This window comes from Silene latifolia, chromosome 1 (assembly GCF_048544455.1).
Source record: "Silene latifolia isolate original U9 population chromosome 1, ASM4854445v1, whole genome shotgun sequence".
Taxonomy (NCBI): Eukaryota; Viridiplantae; Streptophyta; class Magnoliopsida; order Caryophyllales; family Caryophyllaceae; genus Silene; species Silene latifolia.
In genome coordinates this window covers 58,463,166-58,484,955 of record NC_133526.1, presented here as the reverse complement: position 1 = coordinate 58,484,955, position 21,790 = coordinate 58,463,166, and the positions used below count along the sequence as shown (strand labels likewise).

Sequence of the window (21,790 nt, the reverse complement as noted above, 5' to 3'; positions counted from 1 at the left end):
ACAAACACTTATATATATATATATATACTTCACTGAAATATTTTATATGGATAAAAAAGAATCATGTGTTATTTATCTTAAACTGACAATCTTATTTATAATAAATAACTTTTTTATTAAAAAATTAGTTCAACTATCAATTTCATTTAGGCTAAAAATGTCTAATTTTATCATTTTTACCTCTTATTACAACACATTATTAAAATTTGTTTTCACAGTCGATCTAATTGTCAAATTCTCCTAAAAAACCGCGCTTTTACACGGGATCTGCACTAGCTAGTACTGCTAATATTGCGAGTCGTATGTTTTAGTGGGGCACCTATCACTGTTGGAAGACTAGTAATAAGAAATACTATGTGGTTTTCCTTAATCAATAAAATTGACTTGAACACATACCAGACAAATTACATTATCCTTGATAGCAACGTTTATATTCCTCATATTTCCTTAAAATGATACCATATCAAGTACTTTAATAATCACTAAATCCCATTATAATCCCCTCTTAGTTTAACCAAACCAACAACCACCATGTCAAGTCATCCACCAACTCTACTACTATCATTAATCATCATTATTAGCACTAATTATGTAGTAACCTCCTCCCCTTCCTCGTCATCGTCATCGTCTTCGTCTACTTCAGTTTGTGATGGGCAGGTAATATTTAACTTGCCTAAATTTAACCCTTCAAATTGCAAGCATGGAGGTGAACTGATATGCATGGGAGCAGTTAAACCAGGAGAAGGGTACTTGAATTTAACAACAATATCAAAGAACAGGTCGTCTACTGATGATTTTAACGCCATCGCTCGAGTTTTGTACGGTGATCCAGTCCAAGTATGGCCTGCTTCTTTCTGTACAAGCTTCTCCTTAAGGATTTTACCTAGTCTTGACCAAGTCTTTACTGGGGATGGTATGACTTTTGTTATTGCTCCAGATAATCATCCTTCTCCTAATGCTAGCTTTGGTTCTTACCTCGGTCTCCAAAATATCCAACTTTCAGGTATGTTTATATTTGAGTTATTATATCGGTTCGCTTGATAAGCATAAATCAGTCAGTCTTGTGCGCCTCAGTATATCTCATTTTCATACGTTTGTTTATAATATTCTTCGTATCTGAGTAATATTTCAGTCAACCGTGTGAAATGAAATGAACAGAGGAAGTACGAGAATTATGCCAGCAAGGGCTTCTAGACAGAGCCGTATAAATATATGATGAAGGCTATCGATCGATTCTATGCTAGTGTTAGAGACTAAAAGTCTATAAATAAACAAAAGGTCACAAGTCCTTACTATATATGTGATTCTATTACCCAAAAAAAGTTCGATATAACTATTGTATTGTATACTCACTTCAATCTCTGAAGTTGTATTAACATAGTGTGATCATCACCATTCACCACTGAAAGAACACTCGGGACTAGTAGGTAATTAGTTACAATTGTTTAGTTGATGAAAATAACTAGTTAGGATTAGTTAAATTTCTTGGAAAACTATGGATGATTTAAGATAACACAAATTCTCATTATAGACGGCGCATATCCGTCTATAGCTATAGACGGCCCACATATCCACTCACTTTAACCAAAATGGGCCAAATGTCACCACATTAACGCCAAATGTCACCAGTGTCATTTCCTAAGCTACAACAGGTAGGTTATCACATGGAAATGGTACTGGTGACATTTAGCGTTAAGATGGTTACATTTGACACATTTTGCTTAAGATGAGTGGATATTTTCCCCGCTTATAGCTATATACGGATATTCCCTTCTATAATTAAACGCTTTGTTAAGATAATTACGACTTGACCTATAAAAAGTAGAGGAACATATTAGAAATTCAATTCTTTGACATTTCAAAGCTGTACGTACCTGTCATGGCATTTTGTATGGGTGCATTCCGTCCATGTTTTTTTTTTTCCAACCCGAAGAAAGTGAAGTTTACATTATTCCACTGTTCGATTATGGGTCAACCGAAAACGGCCTCTCTATTTTTGTTTTTGTTTTTTTTTAAATTTTGATAGAGTAAGGAAACTAGGTTGATAATAAACCAATCTATACCATTCTTGCGGACGAAAAAAGTAAACGAAATTCAAAAAATTTCCTTTTACCAAGAAGAAACGGCCTCTCTATTATTGTTGACAAAAGTACTCCCTATCCCACTTTAAGGGAGAGCTTTATACTCCATAATAAATAATACGAAGTATTGATAATTGTCATCTTATTTACCTATAAACTAGTATTGATGTCCGGCTTCGCCCGGACTACCTCTACTTACCATTAAATTTTTTTGTCATTAAATAAAATTGTTTAAAGTTGCATAACCTATAAATTTATCATTAATATATTTTTCTATGACATATCCTAAAATTACGATGAAATAAATTTTGAGACAAATTCACTACCCCGCTATTAATATTTTACTCTTATTAATGAAATAATAGTAATAACATTTCACTACTTGCTCGCAATCATTGTTGCTTTCACTACTCCCGCCATAATTATTGTTACTGTCACTACTGCCGCATTAATATTGATAATTTCACACTCCCGCCTTAATTATTGTTACTTTCACTATTGTCGCATTAATATTGGTTTTATACTACTCCCTTTGTTATTTCTACCACTTTCACTAATCTCGCTGATAATATTGTTACTTAACTATTCAAATAAGTGATTACTATCATATAACTATATCCAATATTACTACAATTTTTTTTTTACTGGCAAAATTACTTTTACTACTTAGGCATCCAATTTTCAATTTTAAGAGGATTATATATTTATATAAATATATTACATATATGCATTAAATCATTATATATTATGGAACCTAACTTGAATTATTTATAACCTTACTTATTATATTTTTGTATGTTAAATAATTAACATTTTTATACATCTAATAAACTATAAAGTTTAATAAAATTGCATAGATTTTAAATTTAATATATAATTTTATGATGATAATAATTAATACCATAAGTGTGCATGTTTATACTAATTTATTATTTTATTTTAATGAAATTGACCATCTTCTAGTTTTCTATAAATATTTAGGAAAATTACCAAGCATCTTCTTTCTTTTAGTCTCCTTAAAATTGATCATCTTAATTAATTCTTTTATTTTAAGGAAATTGACGATCTTAATTAATTATTTTATTTTAAGGAAACTGACAATCTCAATTAATTATTTTATTTTAAGGAAATTGACCATGTTTTAGTCTCTTACATATGTTTAAGAAAATTATCAAACTTCTATATAATTTAATTTTAACACAAACTATATAATATTTGCATTGAGATTCCTTAATTGCTAGTGATTATAGTATAATTAATTTGTATAACTTTCTTTAATTACATTGAAGTGCTTTGGTTTCTGGATTTAATATATAGTATTGATTGATTGATTGATTGATTGATTGATTGATTGATTGATTGATTGATATATTACAAGTGAATTCTTATTACATCAAAACCAACCGATTTTGGCAATTGCTACAATTTTTGTCAAGACAACGACTTTAATTAACACAATTGAATTGGGTAATTCAGGTGGAAATCAAGTAAAACAGCTCGCAATCGAGTTGGACACATTCAAAAATGAATGGGATCCTGATGGAAATCACATAGGAATTGATACATTAAGTGTAATGAATTCTGTTATTGCAAAATCCCTGAATTCATCGAACATAGACCTCAAGAGTGGCCAAGAAATCAGGGTAAAAATAGCATATGATGGGTGGACAAAGAAGCTTCAAATATATGTGGGTTATGAAGGGACACCCTTAATTAGTTTCCTTAATCACACAATTAAGGTCTCTAAGATAGTCCCAAGTTCAGCTTACATAGGGTTTACAGCCTCCACAGGAACATTGACTGAAACCCACCAAATTTTTAACTGGGTTTTTACTGCCAGCCCGTTACCATACTCAACAGTTGAGGACAATAAAAAGAAGAGGATCATTTTGGAAACAGTTGTTCCAATTTTAGGGACATTGTTCCTCATTGCATTATGTGCATTCCCGATTGCCCGAAGACGGATGATTAAGAAGAGGGAAAGGATTAGGAGGATGGAAGATATCGAAAGGCAGTCGGCCACCACAGCCCCGAAGAAGTTTACTTACAAGCAGCTGGCCAAGGCTACTAAAAACTTCAGCAGGGAAAATTTGTTGGGAAGTGGTGGTTTTGGAAGTGTTTATAAGGGGTATATTGCGGATACTTCTCAAACCATTGCTGTCAAGAGGATTTCCGATTACTCTCGACAAGGTAACTCAATGATTCTTTGGTAAATCATCTTTCACTAGACTTTTTTTTTTGTTTCAAAAGATGCACATGGGATGTACGGAGAGGAATTCGAACCTACAACCTATCGTCTATACTAACTACATGTCGTCTATAATACCTTCGTTTCAACCACAAGCCTAACGCATGGTTGATATTTTTCCTGTCTTTTATAGCACATGGTTAACCCTTTTCTCTTTCCCCCCGATAACAAAGACTCAGATGAGTGACCACATCCAATTTCCATTACCCCAAAACTTCAAAGTTCCACCCTATCTTGTTGGGTCTTGTCAAAAACTTACCGGTATACAATGTTGACATGTTTGTGTGTATTCCTTATGTTCCTTGTTGAATCTTAAGGTACTATCAATTGGATTCATATCCATCCTTCGAACAAGATAACACAGGAATACTGCATTTTTTTTAGTTTCGACTAACAGGCTAAAATGTCATCTTCCTGCACCAGGTGAGAGGGAATACCTGGCAGAGATATGCACGATAGGGCGACTAAGGCACAAAAACATATTGATACTCCAAGGTTGGTGTCACGAGAACGAACATCTACTCCTTGTTTACGACTTCATGGCCAATGGGAGCCTACAAGAGTTCCTCACAGGCCGAAGATTCCTTAACTGGGAGACAAGGAACAGAATACTAACCGGTTTATCATCAGCATTACTGTACCTTCATGAAGAATGTGGTGACCCTGTGGTACACAGAGATGTCAAACCTAGCAATGTCATGTTAGACTCCGAGTTTAACCCTCGTCTAGGTGACTTTGGCCTAGCTCGGTTGCTTAAAAATGCAGCCGGAGTAACGACAATGGTGGCTGGAACCCTAGGGTACATGGCACCTGAAGTTAGCTACACTGGCAAGGCGACAACTGAATCCGATGTTTATAGCTATGGAGTCGTGGTTTTGGAGGTGGTGTGTGGGAAAAGATTCAGCAATCTCCTAGGGGAGAGTTGCTTGGTAGAGTATGCATGGGATATGCATCTCAACGGCTCCTTGCTTGAGTGCGTAGACCCAAACCTACGCGGGGATTTCGACAAGGATCAAGCAATTAAGTTACTATCTATCGGGCTTTCATGTTTGCATTTGGATGCGAGTATGAGACCCAACATGAGAAAGGTGGTGCAGGTTTCAATGAACCCAGATGAACCACCGATCGAACTCCCAGATACTCGTCCTAAGGGAGTGTATGTGTCTATTCACGGATTTTCGGACCCACCGAGTATGGTAACTCTTAGTCCAATTACCGCCGTTACATTGCCAGATTACTACAGTCCAGGAGAGAGCTCTGAGTTTCCGAGTGAAATATTAGCTCGCTAGTTATTAATGAAGTGTGAAGTTTGTACTTAAAAAGCGTTAAAAGAAATCTATAGTAATACAAGACCTGCCGTGAAAATGTACATAATCACTTCTTTCTAATGCTCTATGAATTAGGAATATCAGAACAGGCAGACATGGAAGCAAATAAAGGTGTTCGACCACCATCAGAATATATTTTTTTTTTGAAATTTTTATTTCCGCAGAAATGTATGAATGGACCTCCTTGGACCCAATTAATCAAGCGATTAATACTACGCGGTAACGATAGTGGTCAAAATAATTCATGGGTATGCGCATACCAAGTAAGCTAATTGGTAAAATCATTCAGCGATGGTATTGATAACTAACTTGGTTCGAGAACTGTCAACATTAAATCTGCCTTTATGGTTCCCTATACCTCTACAAGAATAAAATCTTGGGTATCAGAATTTCATAAAATGCCGGGAAAATTAACCTGTCATTGTGTTTAGAGTAATACTGAGTAAGATTCATTGAAAGTTTTATCCATTTCAAAAGCAAGGTTAATTCTACACAATTCATCTTGTTCCCCGGATAAGAACACCAGAACTGGGACAAAAACTTATAAAATAAAAACTATTGAAGTTCAGCAAATGATGAAAAATGTATGGACTTACAGAATCTTTAGAAAAAGGGTGCACGGTGAGGTATTCCCTTTCTCCTCCGAGTCCTCTTGTTTACCACTGTTTCTTGGTTTGCATTTTCCACCGATTGGTCAACTGTCCTCTTCTTTAGTTCTGAATCTAGTTCTGGTTCTTCATTTGCATTTTGCACCGGTTGATCAACTGTTGTCTTCTTTAATTCTGATTCTAGCTCTGGTTCTTGGTTTGCGTTTTGCACCTGTTGATCAATAGTTGTCGTCTTTAAGGCTTCTTGCTTGGAATCTGGCACCGGCTGATCAAGAGTCAAGTTCTTTGGTTCAGCTCCTTGATTTGAGTTTTGCACCACTAGACCAAGTGATAGAAAGGGAGGGGAATCTTCATCTTCCTTTTGCAAGAATGCTTCCACCTACACAGCAAAGAACCACAGAACATTGCAAATGGAATCAGTTTCTAGTAGAGCATAAAATTGTAATTTCTTAAATGTGAAGTTTCTCATATGTTTAATACGGTAATATCCTAAGGAAATTTATTTATGCATCACATTTTTGTCTGTCTTATCCTACGGTTTACGCTCCTTTTTAAGACGTGCTGAAATAAGTTCATCCAAAAGCAAAAGCGGTTGTTCAATTCACTTGTATTTTCACTTGCACAACAAAAATAGTGTATTACTACTTACTACTTAACCACCTAAAATAATTTCAGTGGCATATTACCTTGCAAGATATAGAGCAGTAGCTAAATAGGTCATATTTCATCAACTTTCTGTGACATGTTTGACATGTCTCTTCATCATCGTGCTTTGTACCTGAGTGTGGTAGAGGAGTTGCTGCTATAACCAGCTGCTTGTTGCACCTGTACGGCTATGGTGGAACTTGCAAGAGTCAGATCATGACCAAAGTCGAACTATGGTTTAGAATAGATCAATCTACAAGCTCTCTAAGTTGCGAAATTAAGATAAGGAACTTCATGATCATTTCTCATACTCCACAAACATTAAACTACGAAATTTATACTGGTTTTTCCAGTGCCACGGCAAGAAAATTTAATTCTAGATCGCATTGATAAAAATATTACCCAAAAAATTATAGATTTAGATTTTTTTAGCATAAGAGTTTCAATCTGAATAAAAAAATACTCCCTCCATCCGATTTTTATTGTCCTACTTCCCTTTTTAGGATGATTTTGAGAAAATAACAATCTTATGCCTTGACCTAAGGAGAACTGCATGTACCCTAACATGGATCGGCCAATGTAGTTATACTGCGACCAAAGACATATGAGGCAATGAGGCCTATAAATCTATGATAGTAAATTGAAACTATATACACAGATTGGCATCCGTCAATAACATTGGCAAGTGAACGAACTTTCAAATATATAAAGAGCAGCTACTAAGACTAGAAAGGGCAATAGAGTATGTTAGAAGAAGTTCCTGTGTCTATCAATTATTAGATGTGCACCTGAATCTGGGAACAATCAATGTGGCGCTCAATCTCATCAAGTGGAACCACGTCCTTGTACACATGTCGATAGATCTTCAAAAGTCTGTGGTCCTCGTGAGGATCTACTGATAGACAGTGCTGGCAGAGAGCTTTATCACAGTCTATACAGTACTTGTTCAACTCATTCCGGCGAGAAAAATGCTCAGAACAAGGATCAAAGAATGTCCTCTTCAAAAACCTTTCAAGCCACTCTGGGTCTAGCTTCCTAGATCCAGCCTAAAAAATTTCGTGAAATGGAAACAACGAAAGAATCACATACAAGAATAAGACGCCCAATTAATATTGCTAGAGAGTGTTAGTCTATAATTTAAATTGCTATAGGGATGCAGCTCTAGTTTAGCACAAGTCAAGACTAATGTGAGACTCTTTCAACACAAATTATTGTATAAGAAGGTCTCACGCTTCACAGTAAAACAGTGTGTGTATATTTACAATAATAATATTTTTAAGAAAATTAGTTTCATTCATGGTAGATACGGCATTATTGGTAGGAATAATAGGATCATTAAATGAAAATCTCAGACTTTTTAGCGTGAGACCGTCTCAAAAGGAGACTTCTTGTTTCCTTAAAAGTTACATATCATGTCAGTGTAAGAATATCTATAGTCAGCCTCCTATATCTTTGTTACTTTTCAGAGGAAAAAAGGATGATGGCAACACAAGATACTAGCATACTGGACCGTTCATAAGATTTCTCTGTAGGAAGATTCTGATTTCCAGCAATTCTATATACGTAATGCATGGTTAACAGGCCTTGCTGTGATATGCTATTACATTTCTACAGCAGCAATTACAAGGAAAAAGTATTTAAGACGGATATCATAAGATCATTATCATCTTGTTAGAACTAAAAGGAAGAAAATCAACTCCCAGCTACAACTATAAAAGGTTGAAGGAAGTGTTGTCATACAAAGCAGAGAGAGCAAACAGGAAAATGTATTTATAACAAATCCTTTTTTTGGTTTCTCGTAAAAAAAATAAAAAAAAACTAATTCTTTTATGTTACAGAATCAAGTATACCTTTTTCCAAATATCAAGAGCAAAAAGACGCTAATGGTAATAGAGGAAGACATACAGCTTCAAGTTCAGAGCCTAATTAGGAGACTGTTATTCGTAACTTGTTCTCCACTTTTTGTCCTAAGAGATAATAGCGTTTCAAAATAATTTCTAAAGTTCTCCGTCATCATAGGAGAATTTAAATGGTCAAATTTTCGATAAATAAACACAGCCTTGAGATGGAACTTGCATCAACAAATGAATGTTAAGTGGATTAACATCCTTCGTATCCCTCTCTTTCATGGATGACGGCATTTCCCAGCAGCAAAAATCCAGTCCATTCTAATGATCAACATTGCTTACCCATATGATGAACGTCCAGGTAAGATAAGGATTGTTGGAGTAGCACAATTGAGCAGTTAGTGTGCTCGACTACAAGAATGAACAACCAAGATAGATCGCGAAACTACCTTCACTCTGGAGTAAACCAAGATAGACCTCTAGTAATGTTCCCTTATAATATGTGCAAGCAACAAAGAAAGGTAGGGAATTTAGAGAACCGATGAGAGAAAAGGTTTAAAAGGAGGCACTATAATGGGTTAAAGTCAAAGGCGGTTGACGGTTGATGAAAGTAGAAAAAGGAAGTAAGGTACCACTATAAGAACAATAGTTAAGAAACGGAAATAAGTTCAACAAATTCCAATGAAGGTACTAATATCTAGTCTGGGGTTCCAGAAATGACAGGGAAAAAGTACTCGTTTTATGAATCTTTTGAATATAATATACCTTAGAAATCAAATTATGCAAATAATTTTCTCAGTAACACCACGTGTTGTTTCAAAAGAATGCCGATCTATTGCCCACATAATGACATAAAGGGAAGAGTTTCAAAAGAATGCCGATCTATTACCCACATAATGACATAAAGGGAAGACGAGTTATAGTAGCATTAATCAAGATATCTAAAGACATATGAGGTGATGAGATTGATGCAAGAGCAATGAGTGATAAGTATTGATAAGTCGAGACATTTCCAAGTTAGTCGAGGGATTTATGATTGACTCAAGTCACGTGAATATGGTAACTTGGAAAGGAATCAGTCAGAATGACCCTTGAACAATCTCCGGGACTGTTCAAAATGATTCAGTATTATTCAGACGTGTTCAGGTGTTTACTTGGAGTCCAAGGCAGAGAAGTCGAGACTTCTACCATAAGGAGTCATATCCTAGTTAGTTTAGAATTTAGGAATAAGTACTATGAATACATATTAGGTGTTATTTTATTCGAGATTAGCTTATTTAATTCGAGTTTTTGTAATACTTTCCTAAAATCCTTAGGAAAGTAAGAGTTTCCTAATTCTAGTTAGCTTGATTGTCAAGTTATTATTTTATGGTAGGGATATATGGAACCGACATATGCATGTTAGGGACGTTCCATATCACTATAAATAAGGGTCTTGTAATCGTTATTTACGTATCTTACATTGAATAAAGTTAAGTTTATGCTCAATTGCTTGCGAGTATCCCTTCTCTAAACTTGCGAGTTTAGTAGGTCTATTCTTACTTGCGAGATTGAAACTCGAGTGTCTAGCTTAAGTCCTTGCGAGGGTGAGAGTTTTACACATCTATCTTTATTTTCGTCCCAATTTACATACAAAAACACATAAAAGTTTACAATACTTGATGCCGCTGCAATTTTACTCAAAACACATTAAAACTTGACCTAGAGTTACATCAGAGATCTTATGAGCTTTTAAATACATGTGATGCACGTAAAATAACCGAACCTAGCAACGTCAGTAGAATTGACAAAATTCAGTGGTTGTTATTAAAGAACCCGACATGCGCAGATGTTTTGTTTTTATTTTTTACCATTTATTTTTTACACTTATTTGGGGGAGTGGCACTCCGATAAATGTTGCTACTCAATGGATGAACAATAAGAAATAACAAAATCTATCAGTTTACTGTTTGACATGCTCCAACTACAGAGCACAGTAAGAAACAAATCCAACCTTTAATAAGATCATATTCAACATCACAGGCACATGAAGTAGACGACGTAACTAAAAGTTTCGCAATTGTCTGAAGAAAGAAATCACCTTAGCCATTGATGCAGGAAAACGAAAAATATTAAATATACTCCATATAGGATAAGAGTATAAGACTGAAGTAAACTTTTATACTTCCCTAATTCCCATACCTCAATTGGCGTGCTAGAGGATGAAGAAGAGCTTTCCATAGTTTGGTAATAACCGTCAGAACTTCCTCGAGTAACACACTTCAGAAGGCAAAAGGAGGCAAGGAAGTTAACAAAATGGAGAACGGAAAATTAGAAGCCGCAGTAGGCAAATTGGAATTCATAAGCTTATATACACTATACAGCAGAAAGTAAAATATAATAAGCATTAAGCAATCAAAGCTGAGAGCTTGTAATTTGGTTTGAGCTAAGCATAATATATTGATAAACATGACACGATTCAATTACGTTGGATGATATCCTGCAAGAAATTATCGATTTATCGGTGAAAACTTCTACAAAATGGGCCAACCAGCGAATGCCAAAATATGTGTTAATGACGAATTTAATGAAGTCAATTTTCCCGCGCAAAGAGAGCCAATCACTAAATTAAGGCGCGTTTGACTGTAGCGGTAAATAGGTCATATACATCATATTTAAGATCTGAATCATCAAACCATTAGAAGAACTTTTTTAAGCAAACAGTAACAAAGCATCACATATACCTCTCCCAAATCGATACGAGCACTTGAACCCAGGGCATTAATTAGAGATAAATAGAGGAGGTACATTAATTACGATAAAATATGAGGCACCCGAAAGAGATGCGGCGATGGCATTACAACACACCTAAAATGGGTCATTTAACCACAAAGAACAAACTCCTTCAGAAAATTACCAAATTATAATTTATTTTATGAATCCAACAATGAAACAAGTTATCGCACATTAAAAAGGAATGTCGAATATAAGCAAGAAACGCTTATTTTGTCTACCCTTTGTCACAGAAACAAAATATATAAATTTTCCTCATTGAAGTTCAGAACACAACTGATATCTGTTTAACTTATGTGCCGTCTGATGGCTAAGCAACATAAAATTCAGAAAAGATTCACAACTAAACATCAGAAGATGTTGAACTCAATAAGTCATTGATGAGTGGTATCTGTTTTGGTCGAATCAACATATCCTTAAAGAAAATTCTCATAACAAAACTATAATCAGTGAGTCAGTGACAATTAACTAGAATTGACTAATAAAAGCACATATCACAAGATTCACAACTCCATTTTGAGACTTACAGTGTGTGAAGGAATTTTTATTGAAAAAGACCCTTGTAATAAGAACAGCAGGAAGCTTTTCCCCAAAGATTTTATTTTTTTTAATCCTTTTATGGGGAAAAGGAGTGGCCAAGGAGGGAGGTCTGTTGAACCAATTAGGAACATATTAATCTTATGAGGATTAGAAAAGGATTTCCTTTCATGGCGATTATAGAAATGAATCACTTCTATATGTGTCCTAATAATTTCAGACTAAGCAAACTTGCAAAAAAATCATCCAAAATCCACCTCGATCATTGATGTTCAATTAGCAGACTACCCATTTATGTAAGCTAGCTAATTTAAACGAACACGGGCACCGTGATACACAGACCAAATATTTATCGAGCAAAACGTTAACATTAAGTATTACTTTCTCCCATTCACTGGAATTATACCATTTGGATAAAATACTCCTCACATATATTCATTTAATGGTATGATTGAATAGGAGGGAGTAACTATTAAGGATATCCCACACAATGTAGCTAGGATTATATCATTCTTTTTTACTAATGAACAGATACCTATTCAAGGCAATGTCCGTAGATAAGGTCGCCAAGCCCAATGCCGTGTCTATAAAGGAACCTTCTCCTTTTTTTCTACCAAACTTAATCGTACGTCTGTCCCTGAGCCCTATGATTTTCAGGTTTAAATCTAGGATGTCGGTTACTTCAACATTGGGATGCAAAATTTCTTTTCTATAACTGAAAAAGATAGTTGCTTTCAAACTAATCTTTAATTTATCATTCAGTTTATACAGAATTTAAATAATTTTCTCTTTATAAAGGTTTTTTCTCCCAATTTGCCCCCTTTCGTTTATGAGTTATGAAGTATAACTTTAACAAAATTCTTATTTCATCATGGCTACCATACTAAAATATTATAAAAACACAGAAATGTGACATAAACGACAAAATAATTAAGATAACGGGGAAAATTCTTAAATTAAATTAATCGTAATAATAATAACAATGACCTGTTGTAGTTTGCTCCCCCATAATCCCATGTCTTTTCATCTGCCATTTTTCTTCGTTTAACTTCATACAGTAAATTCAGCCTCCAGCAACTATATAGTTCTGGAAAATGAAATGAATAGTTAAAACTTCATAGTTCATGCCAGAAAAGAAAGCAATAATGAAGGGTTTTTCTGGTAACAACGTAAAGCATATACAAGCCATGAAGAATCAAGTTTTGTGATCACGGTGAATCAAGGTTCCACATTTGTAAGTAGAGATTTGAAACCCAATTAGACTGTATTAGGAGTGGGTGCCTAAACTACAGACGACAGGAAGAATGTTCAAGAAACAGAAATTTCTCAAGAGCAAAGTTAAATTATACTAAAATGAAAATATTTAAGCTGATTAAGTTTATCGCATCAAATGGTAGTCTTTCTTCTCATCCCGTATACTTGAAACATTTGCACATAAAAAATTAAACACCACCCACAGATCTTGTCAACAACTCGTTTTGAGTAATTGTTCAAAAATGTACAATCCCACTGCAATGACTCAGTTTCAATTTATGTTCAAAAATGTACATCACAATAAAAATCAGACTAAACTCATGAATTTAGTAACAAAAACCGAAAAGGTAAATTGAACAGAATATCAAAGCCTAAAAGTAGATATCTTTGCAGCAAATGTACCAGAAAAACAATAGTTGATCAGATTTAATACAAAGTGACCACTCACAGGAATCTCTTACAAAGAATCTTTACCTTTACATGGGGGATGCATCTGAAATAAATATTTGGCATGATTCACAGATCTTTGAACTGGCGAATAAGATAAAAATAATTCAAGTCTTAATTATAAGTTTCTGGAGTTCACACAAATTTTATGGAGTTTCAGAAGTAAAGACAGTGGCCTCAAATAACGAATTCAGATTTCACCTTCTTCCATCTCGAGTTATTCCCTTCTTGCTGAGCTATTCACCAAATGACTGCCATATTTGATTGTGTGAATGCAGATAAATGATACTATGTATTTTCTTTTCGATCTAGCAATAGACGCATGTACATGTTAGCTGCTCTCAATATTCCTTTCTTACTGACGGTAAAAATAAGTAACCTATAAATGTCATGGAAGGAATGAAATGAAAATCTTTATTGTCATAGTAGGCTTCAAAAGGGCTGGCACACTCATCGATCACCAGTATTACACAAGGACAACCCATTTAAATTGTAGAGATATACGACTCAGAAACTTACATCATCAGGAATTTGGACTACGAATAAAGTACTCCCTTCGTCCCATTCCTTTGTTTGCCTTTTTATTCTTTGTGAGGAGTATTTTAATCAAAGGTAAACAAATGATTGGGACGGACAGAGTAAAAAGTACCAAGTAGAACAAAAAAAAGTTTCTCATCCCCGAGCATGTTACTTTGTTAGAATATCCTCCTCGTGACATGGGATGAAATGCCAAATCCATGTGAACTGTTAGAAGATAGGTAACAAAATAGTGCCAGAGAACAGAGATATATTGGTCCAGACTTCAGATATCTACACGATCAGAAAACTTCTCGCTTCCCCCCACAAGATGTTGCTCGATAATGAAGTAAAACTGACTGCAGTGAAGCAGAGCTGAGATGAAAACACATACTCCATGGAATGTATACTTAACCATCTAAAGTTGGTTGAAAAATGCTACTCCCTAGTCCCTCCTAGTCTGCCTATCGTTCCCCTTTCATTTTGGCACAAAAATAAGGAAATGAATTGGGACCACACAAAACAACCTACCCCACATGGAACTGAATTTGGACCACACAAAGGTTTCCAAATAAGGAAAGAGAGAACAAAACCCGACTAGCATGAAAAAGGAAAGACGGAACAATAGGCTGACTAGGAGGGAGTATAACACAGTAATCCCAGAAGCTCGGTTTAACTTATTCCATTTGAAGAACTCGATATCACTGAAATTGGTTTCTTCAAATTCTAAGCTGTGTGTTCTGCATCATAGACATAAAATCAAATTGTTCTCTCCATTCAAGTAGCCAATGTATTCCATACATAGGAAGTACCCCATTGTTTCGAATACGTTTTCCCTTTTTGTTTGAGCCTCTTATCCACCTCCAAAAAGCACTTCACAGGTGATTGCTGTCATAAATCAAAACTCAGTGTAGCATTCGAATAACTTGATGTCACTGAAATAGGTATAAAATGGGGTCGGGTTGAACGGTTTGCTATTCTGTCAACCATGTTTACGGTACATATTCAAGCAATCCTAATTCCGGACAATTTATTTCAGTTAATTCTTTCCGGGTAGAACTATTATCCAAAACCCTAAGAAACACATACAACCAACATCACCCCAGTACCTAAAGTCCTAAACTTCCGTAAATGGGGAAGAAAAGAGGGATTGAATGTACACAGCCATGCCCTTGTAATAGATTCTATTTTAAGATGACGAACAATAGAAATTGCATCCAAAATTGCATCAATTGCAGGAGGCTATGGCTACATTGCAAACGGAAACCCATAATTCTCCTACTCAACCACGCAATGCTAATATAAACAAGATTTAAGTAAACAAAATACACCAAACAAAAGATGCTACAAAGAAATATGCATGCAATCAGCACAGGGTCAAACCTATGAGCACTTCTGTTTAAAATTTCAATCAGAAAAGATGTCATCAAAATTCAATTAAATTACAAGAATTCAACAAAAAGTCTAACTTCCTCCCTTTCAATCATTTGTTCTACCTTAATCAAAGGTAGGCTCTTAGAAATGCAACACTGTTAAAAGGTCGAATCCGGACTAAAGCGGGTGGTATATACCAGTAAACGTAGAATTAAGAAATAAATAATGAATAGGGAACGATTATTTTGCTTGGTGACTAAAATAGAAACAGAACATACCATCAGTCCATCACATTGTCAGTGTCTTCCATTTCATCCTTCTGGCACATATAAATGTGAGAGACATATACGGAGTAATAAACATCAGCAATTATATATCGGTTTTTTATACAAGAGCTTTGTTGAAAGATTTGGCTTTCAAATGCTTATAAACTAGGTTTAAACCCGTGAAAATTCACGGATTTGCTATAGAAAACTCACAATTAGCAATTATATGTAATTATGTAAAACATACAAATAACTAAAAAACATAATTTATTGCTTTGTGATGAAGATAAGTCAAGTTTAAATATGTTTGTAACGGATATAAAATTTGATATTTTGTAAATGTATCATTATTTTAACTTATTTGATTAATTTTTAGTAATTATATTTTATTTGAACGTTAGGAGTAATCATTGCATATAATAGCATCAATTTTATTTTTGATCAAATACTTTATAATAAATATTTTATAACAAAAATTAAGTCTCTGTATATTATTATATATTCAAGATTGATAAAATTAGTTATATAGATGTATTGAGCCATACTGCTATTAACACCTTTAAAACATTTATATGTTCATTCAAAATGAATGATTTCCATTTTCCACTAATTACTCGTAGTTGATAAGTTCAGTCCACTTTATCCTGTATATGCTTTCGGAAATGATTACACCCGTGTAATTTGGAAAAAAAGTACTTGAAAAATGATTTATTGACATATACAGGATAAAGTCACAAAAAAGTACTTTATCCTGTATATTTGGATTACTATTATAGTTGTTCATAAGTTAACTATAAAATCAACTAAAATATTTTTAAAGAAGATAGGGAATACATCATGTTTTATTTTAAATTCATTTTTATTAAAGGAAGCTTTATAGGAAGCTTTAAATTTTTTGCCATATTTGTGTTTTGAACTTAGTTGTTTCATTAATTGACATGTCATCTTGAGATCAAATTTTGTGATGCCATGTTAGCGGCTTTGGCTTTTGCATTAGATAAATATATGATATGATATGATAGACAATTAGTCTCTCTTGTGAGTTGTGACGGATAGAAGGTGAAGACCGGGCGAATTGATATTATTTAGGCTCTGTTTGGTAAAACTAACTAGTAGCTGAAATATGAAAAGGTAGTTAAAAACTGAAAAGGTAACTGAAACCTGAAAAGGTAACTCATAAGATACCTGAAAATTAGGATGACAAGGTAGCTGATTATATAAAAAAACGTTTGGCAAACTAACTAAAAAGGTAACTGATTTTAATGAAATGACGTAAAAGGATATGATAATTATTTAATAATATAAATTTAAAAGGTAAAAACGGAAAATCAAATCAAATCAGGTACCTGGAATCTCAAATGTTACTCTAACTAGCATTTCATTTCAGGTAGCTTATTTGGTTAAATAAGTTACTTGTCAAACGCTTACAAAAAAATAAGGTACCTGAAATTTTGGTTAAATAAGATATTTTGACCAAATCAGGTACCTGAAATGCTTTGTCAAACGGAGCCTTAGGCTAATATGGATACTAGTGGGGTAGGTGGTGGATATTATTATATATTATTGTTGCTTTGACAACCGGGTTTGTAAATATCGTCAACGTTTTAGTAAACATCGTCGACGTTTTTAGTAAAAAAAGACGCCGCTACCCCTACCATCTCACTAACAAACTACAATTCTCTCTAATAAAAAAGACCCCAAAAATTACAACACTTCTTCCACCACCATTGCCAAGGCCGCACGCCACCACTGCCACCATCGCCACCAACATCACCTGACTGCCGCCACCACTGCCGACAAACGAAAAAGGTGAGTGTTATTTTTTATTTTTATTTTCTTTATGTTAAATTTGTATTGTAATTGAAGTGAAACTATGAAATTAAATTGTTTACAATTGTATTTTTTCCCTTATTGTTGTTGTTAATGATTATATGGCTCGAATTTGGTTATTTAATTGAATTAGATTTAATTAGTTTATGTTTTTAAGATGTATCCAATTAGTTGAATTAATTTTGAATTAGTTTGTTGTTTGTTGTTAAATTGTTGCTAATTTCTTGTTAATTAGTTGAATTAGATGAATTGTAGTGTTGTTGTTGCGAAATTGATGTCGATTTGTGTTGTTGTTTGTGTCGAAATATTGTCGAATTGGGGAAGAGGAAGTGAGCCATGGCACTCACGTTGGATCTCATCGTGGCAACCATGGACTCACGACCGGTTTCCACGTGAACACCATGGACCACGTTCAATTCCCTCGTGAGCACCATGGAACACGTTGGGTTTCTACGTGCCTACCATGGTTCACGTTGGATCCCAACATGTGGTCATGGGTGCACCTTGTTTCTGCTCGTTTTTCCATGGTCGTATGTTGTGATGCAACATTCGTCCATGGTCAAACGTGCAGTCTCCGCGTTTGTTCCATGGTCAGTTGTTGTATCTCAAATTTCGTCCATGGTTCGCTCCTTTTTATTTTTTTAAAAAAACTTTTTAAATGCGTTTTTTTTCAATTATTTAAGTTTGGGATATTCTCTCGTGTACCCCTGAACTTTTTTGTTTTCTAAGGTGTACCCCTCGTTTTTCACAAAAAAACTTTGACCGACAATAATTCTCTGTTACAAGTTCAGAAAATGGTAATTTTTTTTTTCAAACAAATTATCTCGTCAAGGCCTTGAATTTGAAAAAACAATTCACCGCATTTTGAGCTCGTAGCCGGTAGTTATGGTTGGTCTAACATTTTTTAACGAATAAACTTTGACCGACCATAATTCCCGACTACGAGTTGAGACGTCTGTGAATTTTTTCTCAAACTGAAGACCTCTTAAAGACGGTCAATGTGGAAACAAAATTTATCGTATTCTGAACTTTTAGCCAAGAGTTATTGATGGTCAAAGTTTTTTTGCATGAAAATAGGGGTATATCGTAGAAAATGAAAAAGTTGAGGGGTACACGAGAGAATATCCCTTTAAGTTTTATAGTCGATGTCGGTTAATTTCTAACATTTTATATTTGTTTAATGCAGATGGGAGATCGAAATCAAAGAGGAAAGAACATCATGCAACCCCCACCTCCGCCACCTGAACGCCGCGACCGTACTTTATGTAACACCCCCTCATACCAAGGTGCCTTACCAGGACCACCCTACCATGAAAGTGTGTTACCATCTCGGTTGCCCGAGGTTAGTACATATCAAAAGCGTCTGAACTGAGCACATTTATTAAAGTACTGTAAAGTATAAAGTTTACAACATCCAAACTCAAATACTGTTTTAACAAAATACAACTTCAAAGTCTGACAATAAAAGAAATCCAACTAAGACTCAGACGGTGATGCTATGACTCGTGATGGCAATTCTCCCAAGACAGTCCCCAAGCTCATACTAGCAATACCTGTCAAGCCTGCTCACCATCCCCGAATGGATCACCGCAGATTCCACAAACAACAACGGGGTCAGTATTACTCAAATATTAAGACAACCAAACGGAGAAATCAATTGATCATCACCAATTCCCAATCATCCAATCTCACACAGTAACCGACTACACACCGAAGTGTGTAGCCCTGCCAGATTACCCATCGCAACAGGTAATCCTCGCCGCCAGTGGGTGACCGCAGCCGACCCCACCTAGTCCAACTCCTCAACGAGCGACAACAATCCATGTCCCTTAATGTGCACATCCCCTCCCGTGGCGGGTTCCATGGAGGGCGAACTAGGGTGTGAAGTCACTCCCGCAAGTGACTCCACCACAATCACAATCACATGACATCACAGCCATCTCAATCCCCTCACACCCACATCGTTACAACAATCTCCGTACTCCGATGATCAACAGATAACAATAATCACAACAAACATGTCTTACAAAGAACAGTAAACTGAGTAGGGAAACCCTACCTTAGCAATCAACAGTGGAATGAACTCGAACAATCAGAAAGGCTCCTCTACGAAGTCTTCTCCTATACCATAATCATATCACACAATTACATATTGCACAACCCCATATTCCCAATTCCGTAAATGTACAGTAACCCCAATAAATACGAATAACATATAATTAGAACTTACCAACAGTAGGATGAGGAATTATACGCAAGGACTCCGAAGCTTTCACAAACAACAAGGCTATGGGATGATTAGGGAGTGATTAGGGAGAGATTAGGGTTAACGTAGAAATGATGAAGTTGAAATGATGTTTTGAAAACTGACGCGGGATATAAAATAATCTTAAACACTCCCTAATCAAACCGTCAAAATAATACTCGCCAGACCGAATACTCGGTCGAGTAAAGTTATACTCGGCCGAGTATCCTCTACTCGGTCGAGTATTCTATACTCGGCCGAGTATTCATCGGCAGAACCAAAACAACTCAGAACAACAGCACTACACGGCCGAGTAGGCTCTACTCGGTCGAGTAGTCACCAAAGAGAATCCGTAGTGTTACAATCTTCTCCCCTTAAAAAGAACTTCGTCCCGAAGTTCACACTCTACTATAAAACAAAGCACAACACTACGTCACAAGACTATACTAACCACATATATCAACACCAAGGAACTATACAAGTCACCACAAAAATCATTACCCCGACTCAAAGCAAAACAACAAACAACACAAAACACGACCGCGACCATCTCCTACCCCCCTAAAAAGACAACGGTTACGTCCCCGTAACCAAATATACCTGATCAAAAAGGTTAGGAAAACGTTCTCGCATAGCTTCCTCGGGTTCCCATGTGGCTTCCTCCATATTATGATTAGACCAAAGGACCTTGAGTAAGACCGTCTCACCATTCCGGGTCTTACGAACCTTGCGATCAAGAATCTCCTTAGGAATCTCGGCGTAGGACAAGGACTCATCAAGCTCGATGTTCTCCATTTCAAGGATATGCGACGGATCGCTCACATACTTCCGAAGCTGAGATACATGAAAAACATTGTGCACCCTATCCAAAGCTGGTGGTAACGCTAACCTGTAGGCCACCTCGCCAACACGGTCCAAAATCTCATAAGGACCTATAAACTTTTGGCTTAGCTTACCCTTTTTCCCAAACCTCATAACACCTCGCATAGGTGACACTTTTAAAAGAACCTTGTCACCTACCGTAAACTCAATGTCCTTGCGGTGTAAGTCGGCGTAGCTCTTCTGACGATCTTGAGCTGCTCTCATCTTTTGCCGAATTAACTGGATTTGCTCAACCATATCTTGAACCAGCTGTGGCCCTAAAACCACCGTCTCGGAACTATCATCCCAACAAACTGGACTTCGGCATTTCCGGCCATACAAAGCTTCAAAAGGTGCCATCCCAATGCTTGTATGATAACTGTTATTGTATGAAAACTCGATCAGATCAAGCCTGTCTTCCCAACTGCCCCCAAAGTCCATAACACATGCCCTCAGCATGTCTTCTAAGGTCTTGATGGTCCGTTCTGTCTGACCATTGGTTGCCGGATGAAAGGCTGTACTCATCTTTAAAGTTGTACCCATCAACTCTTGCAGCTCTTGCCAAAACTTGGATATGAACCTCGCATCACGATCAGAAACGATATCTTTAGGTATACCATGTAACCGAACCACATGCCTCCTGTAACCCAATGCCAGTTGCATCTTAGACCAAGTATCTTTCATGGGAACGAAATGGGCTGACTTGGTTAACCGATCAACAATCACCCAAATCATGTTGTTACCTTGTTGTGACCTAGGTAACCCCACAATGAAGTCCATGGAGATCGACTCCCACTTCCACTCGGGTACTTTCAAAGACTGAATCTTACCTTGTGGTCTCCTTTGTTCACCCTTGACCTTTTGACAGGTCAAACATCTGGCCACAAACTCAGCTACATCTCTCTTTATGTTTGGCCACCAAAAAGTCTTT

General features: G+C 35.8%; 2 protein-coding genes across 3 annotated transcripts; one reads left to right on the top strand and one right to left on the bottom strand.

Moving 5' to 3' along the window:
• The first annotated feature begins 464 nt into the window (after window positions 1-464).
• On the top strand, window positions 465-5,782 carry LOC141605946 (L-type lectin-domain containing receptor kinase IX.1-like). Its single transcript, XM_074424884.1, has 3 exons — window positions 465-1,003; window positions 3,558-4,271; window positions 4,753-5,782. Exons 1-3 carry the CDS (start codon window positions 532-534, stop codon window positions 5,616-5,618), a joined length of 2,052 nt encoding a protein of 683 aa, XP_074280985.1. The 5' UTR covers window positions 465-531; the 3' UTR covers window positions 5,619-5,782.
• Window positions 5,783-5,929: 147 nt separating this feature from the next.
• LOC141605956 (uncharacterized) lies at window positions 5,930-16,059 on the bottom strand. 2 transcript variants are annotated; one of them, XM_074424895.1, is made up of 9 exons: window positions 15,936-16,059; window positions 13,969-15,171; window positions 13,795-13,851; window positions 13,054-13,153; window positions 10,939-11,016; window positions 7,699-7,956; window positions 6,952-7,098; window positions 6,250-6,644; window positions 5,930-6,072 (listed from the first exon to the last, which is right to left on the bottom strand). In XM_074424895.1, the coding sequence occupies exons 4-8, from the start codon at window positions 13,081-13,083 to the stop codon at window positions 6,261-6,263; spliced, it is 897 nt and encodes a 298-aa protein (XP_074280996.1). In that variant the 5' UTR covers window positions 13,084-13,153; window positions 13,795-13,851; window positions 13,969-15,171; window positions 15,936-16,059; the 3' UTR covers window positions 5,930-6,072; window positions 6,250-6,260. The 2 variants fall into 2 exon arrangements, with proteins under 2 accessions (XP_074280996.1, XP_074281002.1); XM_074424901.1 differs by lacking the exons at window positions 5,930-6,072; window positions 13,795-13,851; window positions 13,969-15,171 and having other exon boundaries at window positions 6,164-6,644; window positions 15,936-16,014.
• Between the last annotated feature and the right edge of the window lie 5,731 nt (window positions 16,060-21,790).

Coding starts and splice junctions, on each gene's coding strand:
- LOC141605956 (XM_074424895.1), bottom strand. CDS start 13,083: ATGGGATTATGGGGGAGCAAACTACAACAG. Junction 7,099..7,698: donor TTGATTGTTCCCAGATTCAG/GTGCACATCTAA, acceptor GTTCCACCATAG/CCGTACAGGTGCAACAAGCA. Junction 6,645..6,951: donor ACTGCTCTATATCTTGCAAG/GTAATATGCCAC, acceptor TTTGCTGTGTAG/GTGGAAGCATTCTTGCAAAA.
- LOC141605946 (XM_074424884.1), top strand. CDS start 532: ATGTCAAGTCATCCACCAACTCTACTACTATCATTAATCATCATTATT. Junction 1,004..3,557: donor CCAAAATATCCAACTTTCAG/GTATGTTTATAT, acceptor TGGGTAATTCAG/GTGGAAATCAAGTAAAACAG. Junction 4,272..4,752: donor TTCCGATTACTCTCGACAAG/GTAACTCAATGA, acceptor TTCCTGCACCAG/GTGAGAGGGAATACCTGGCA.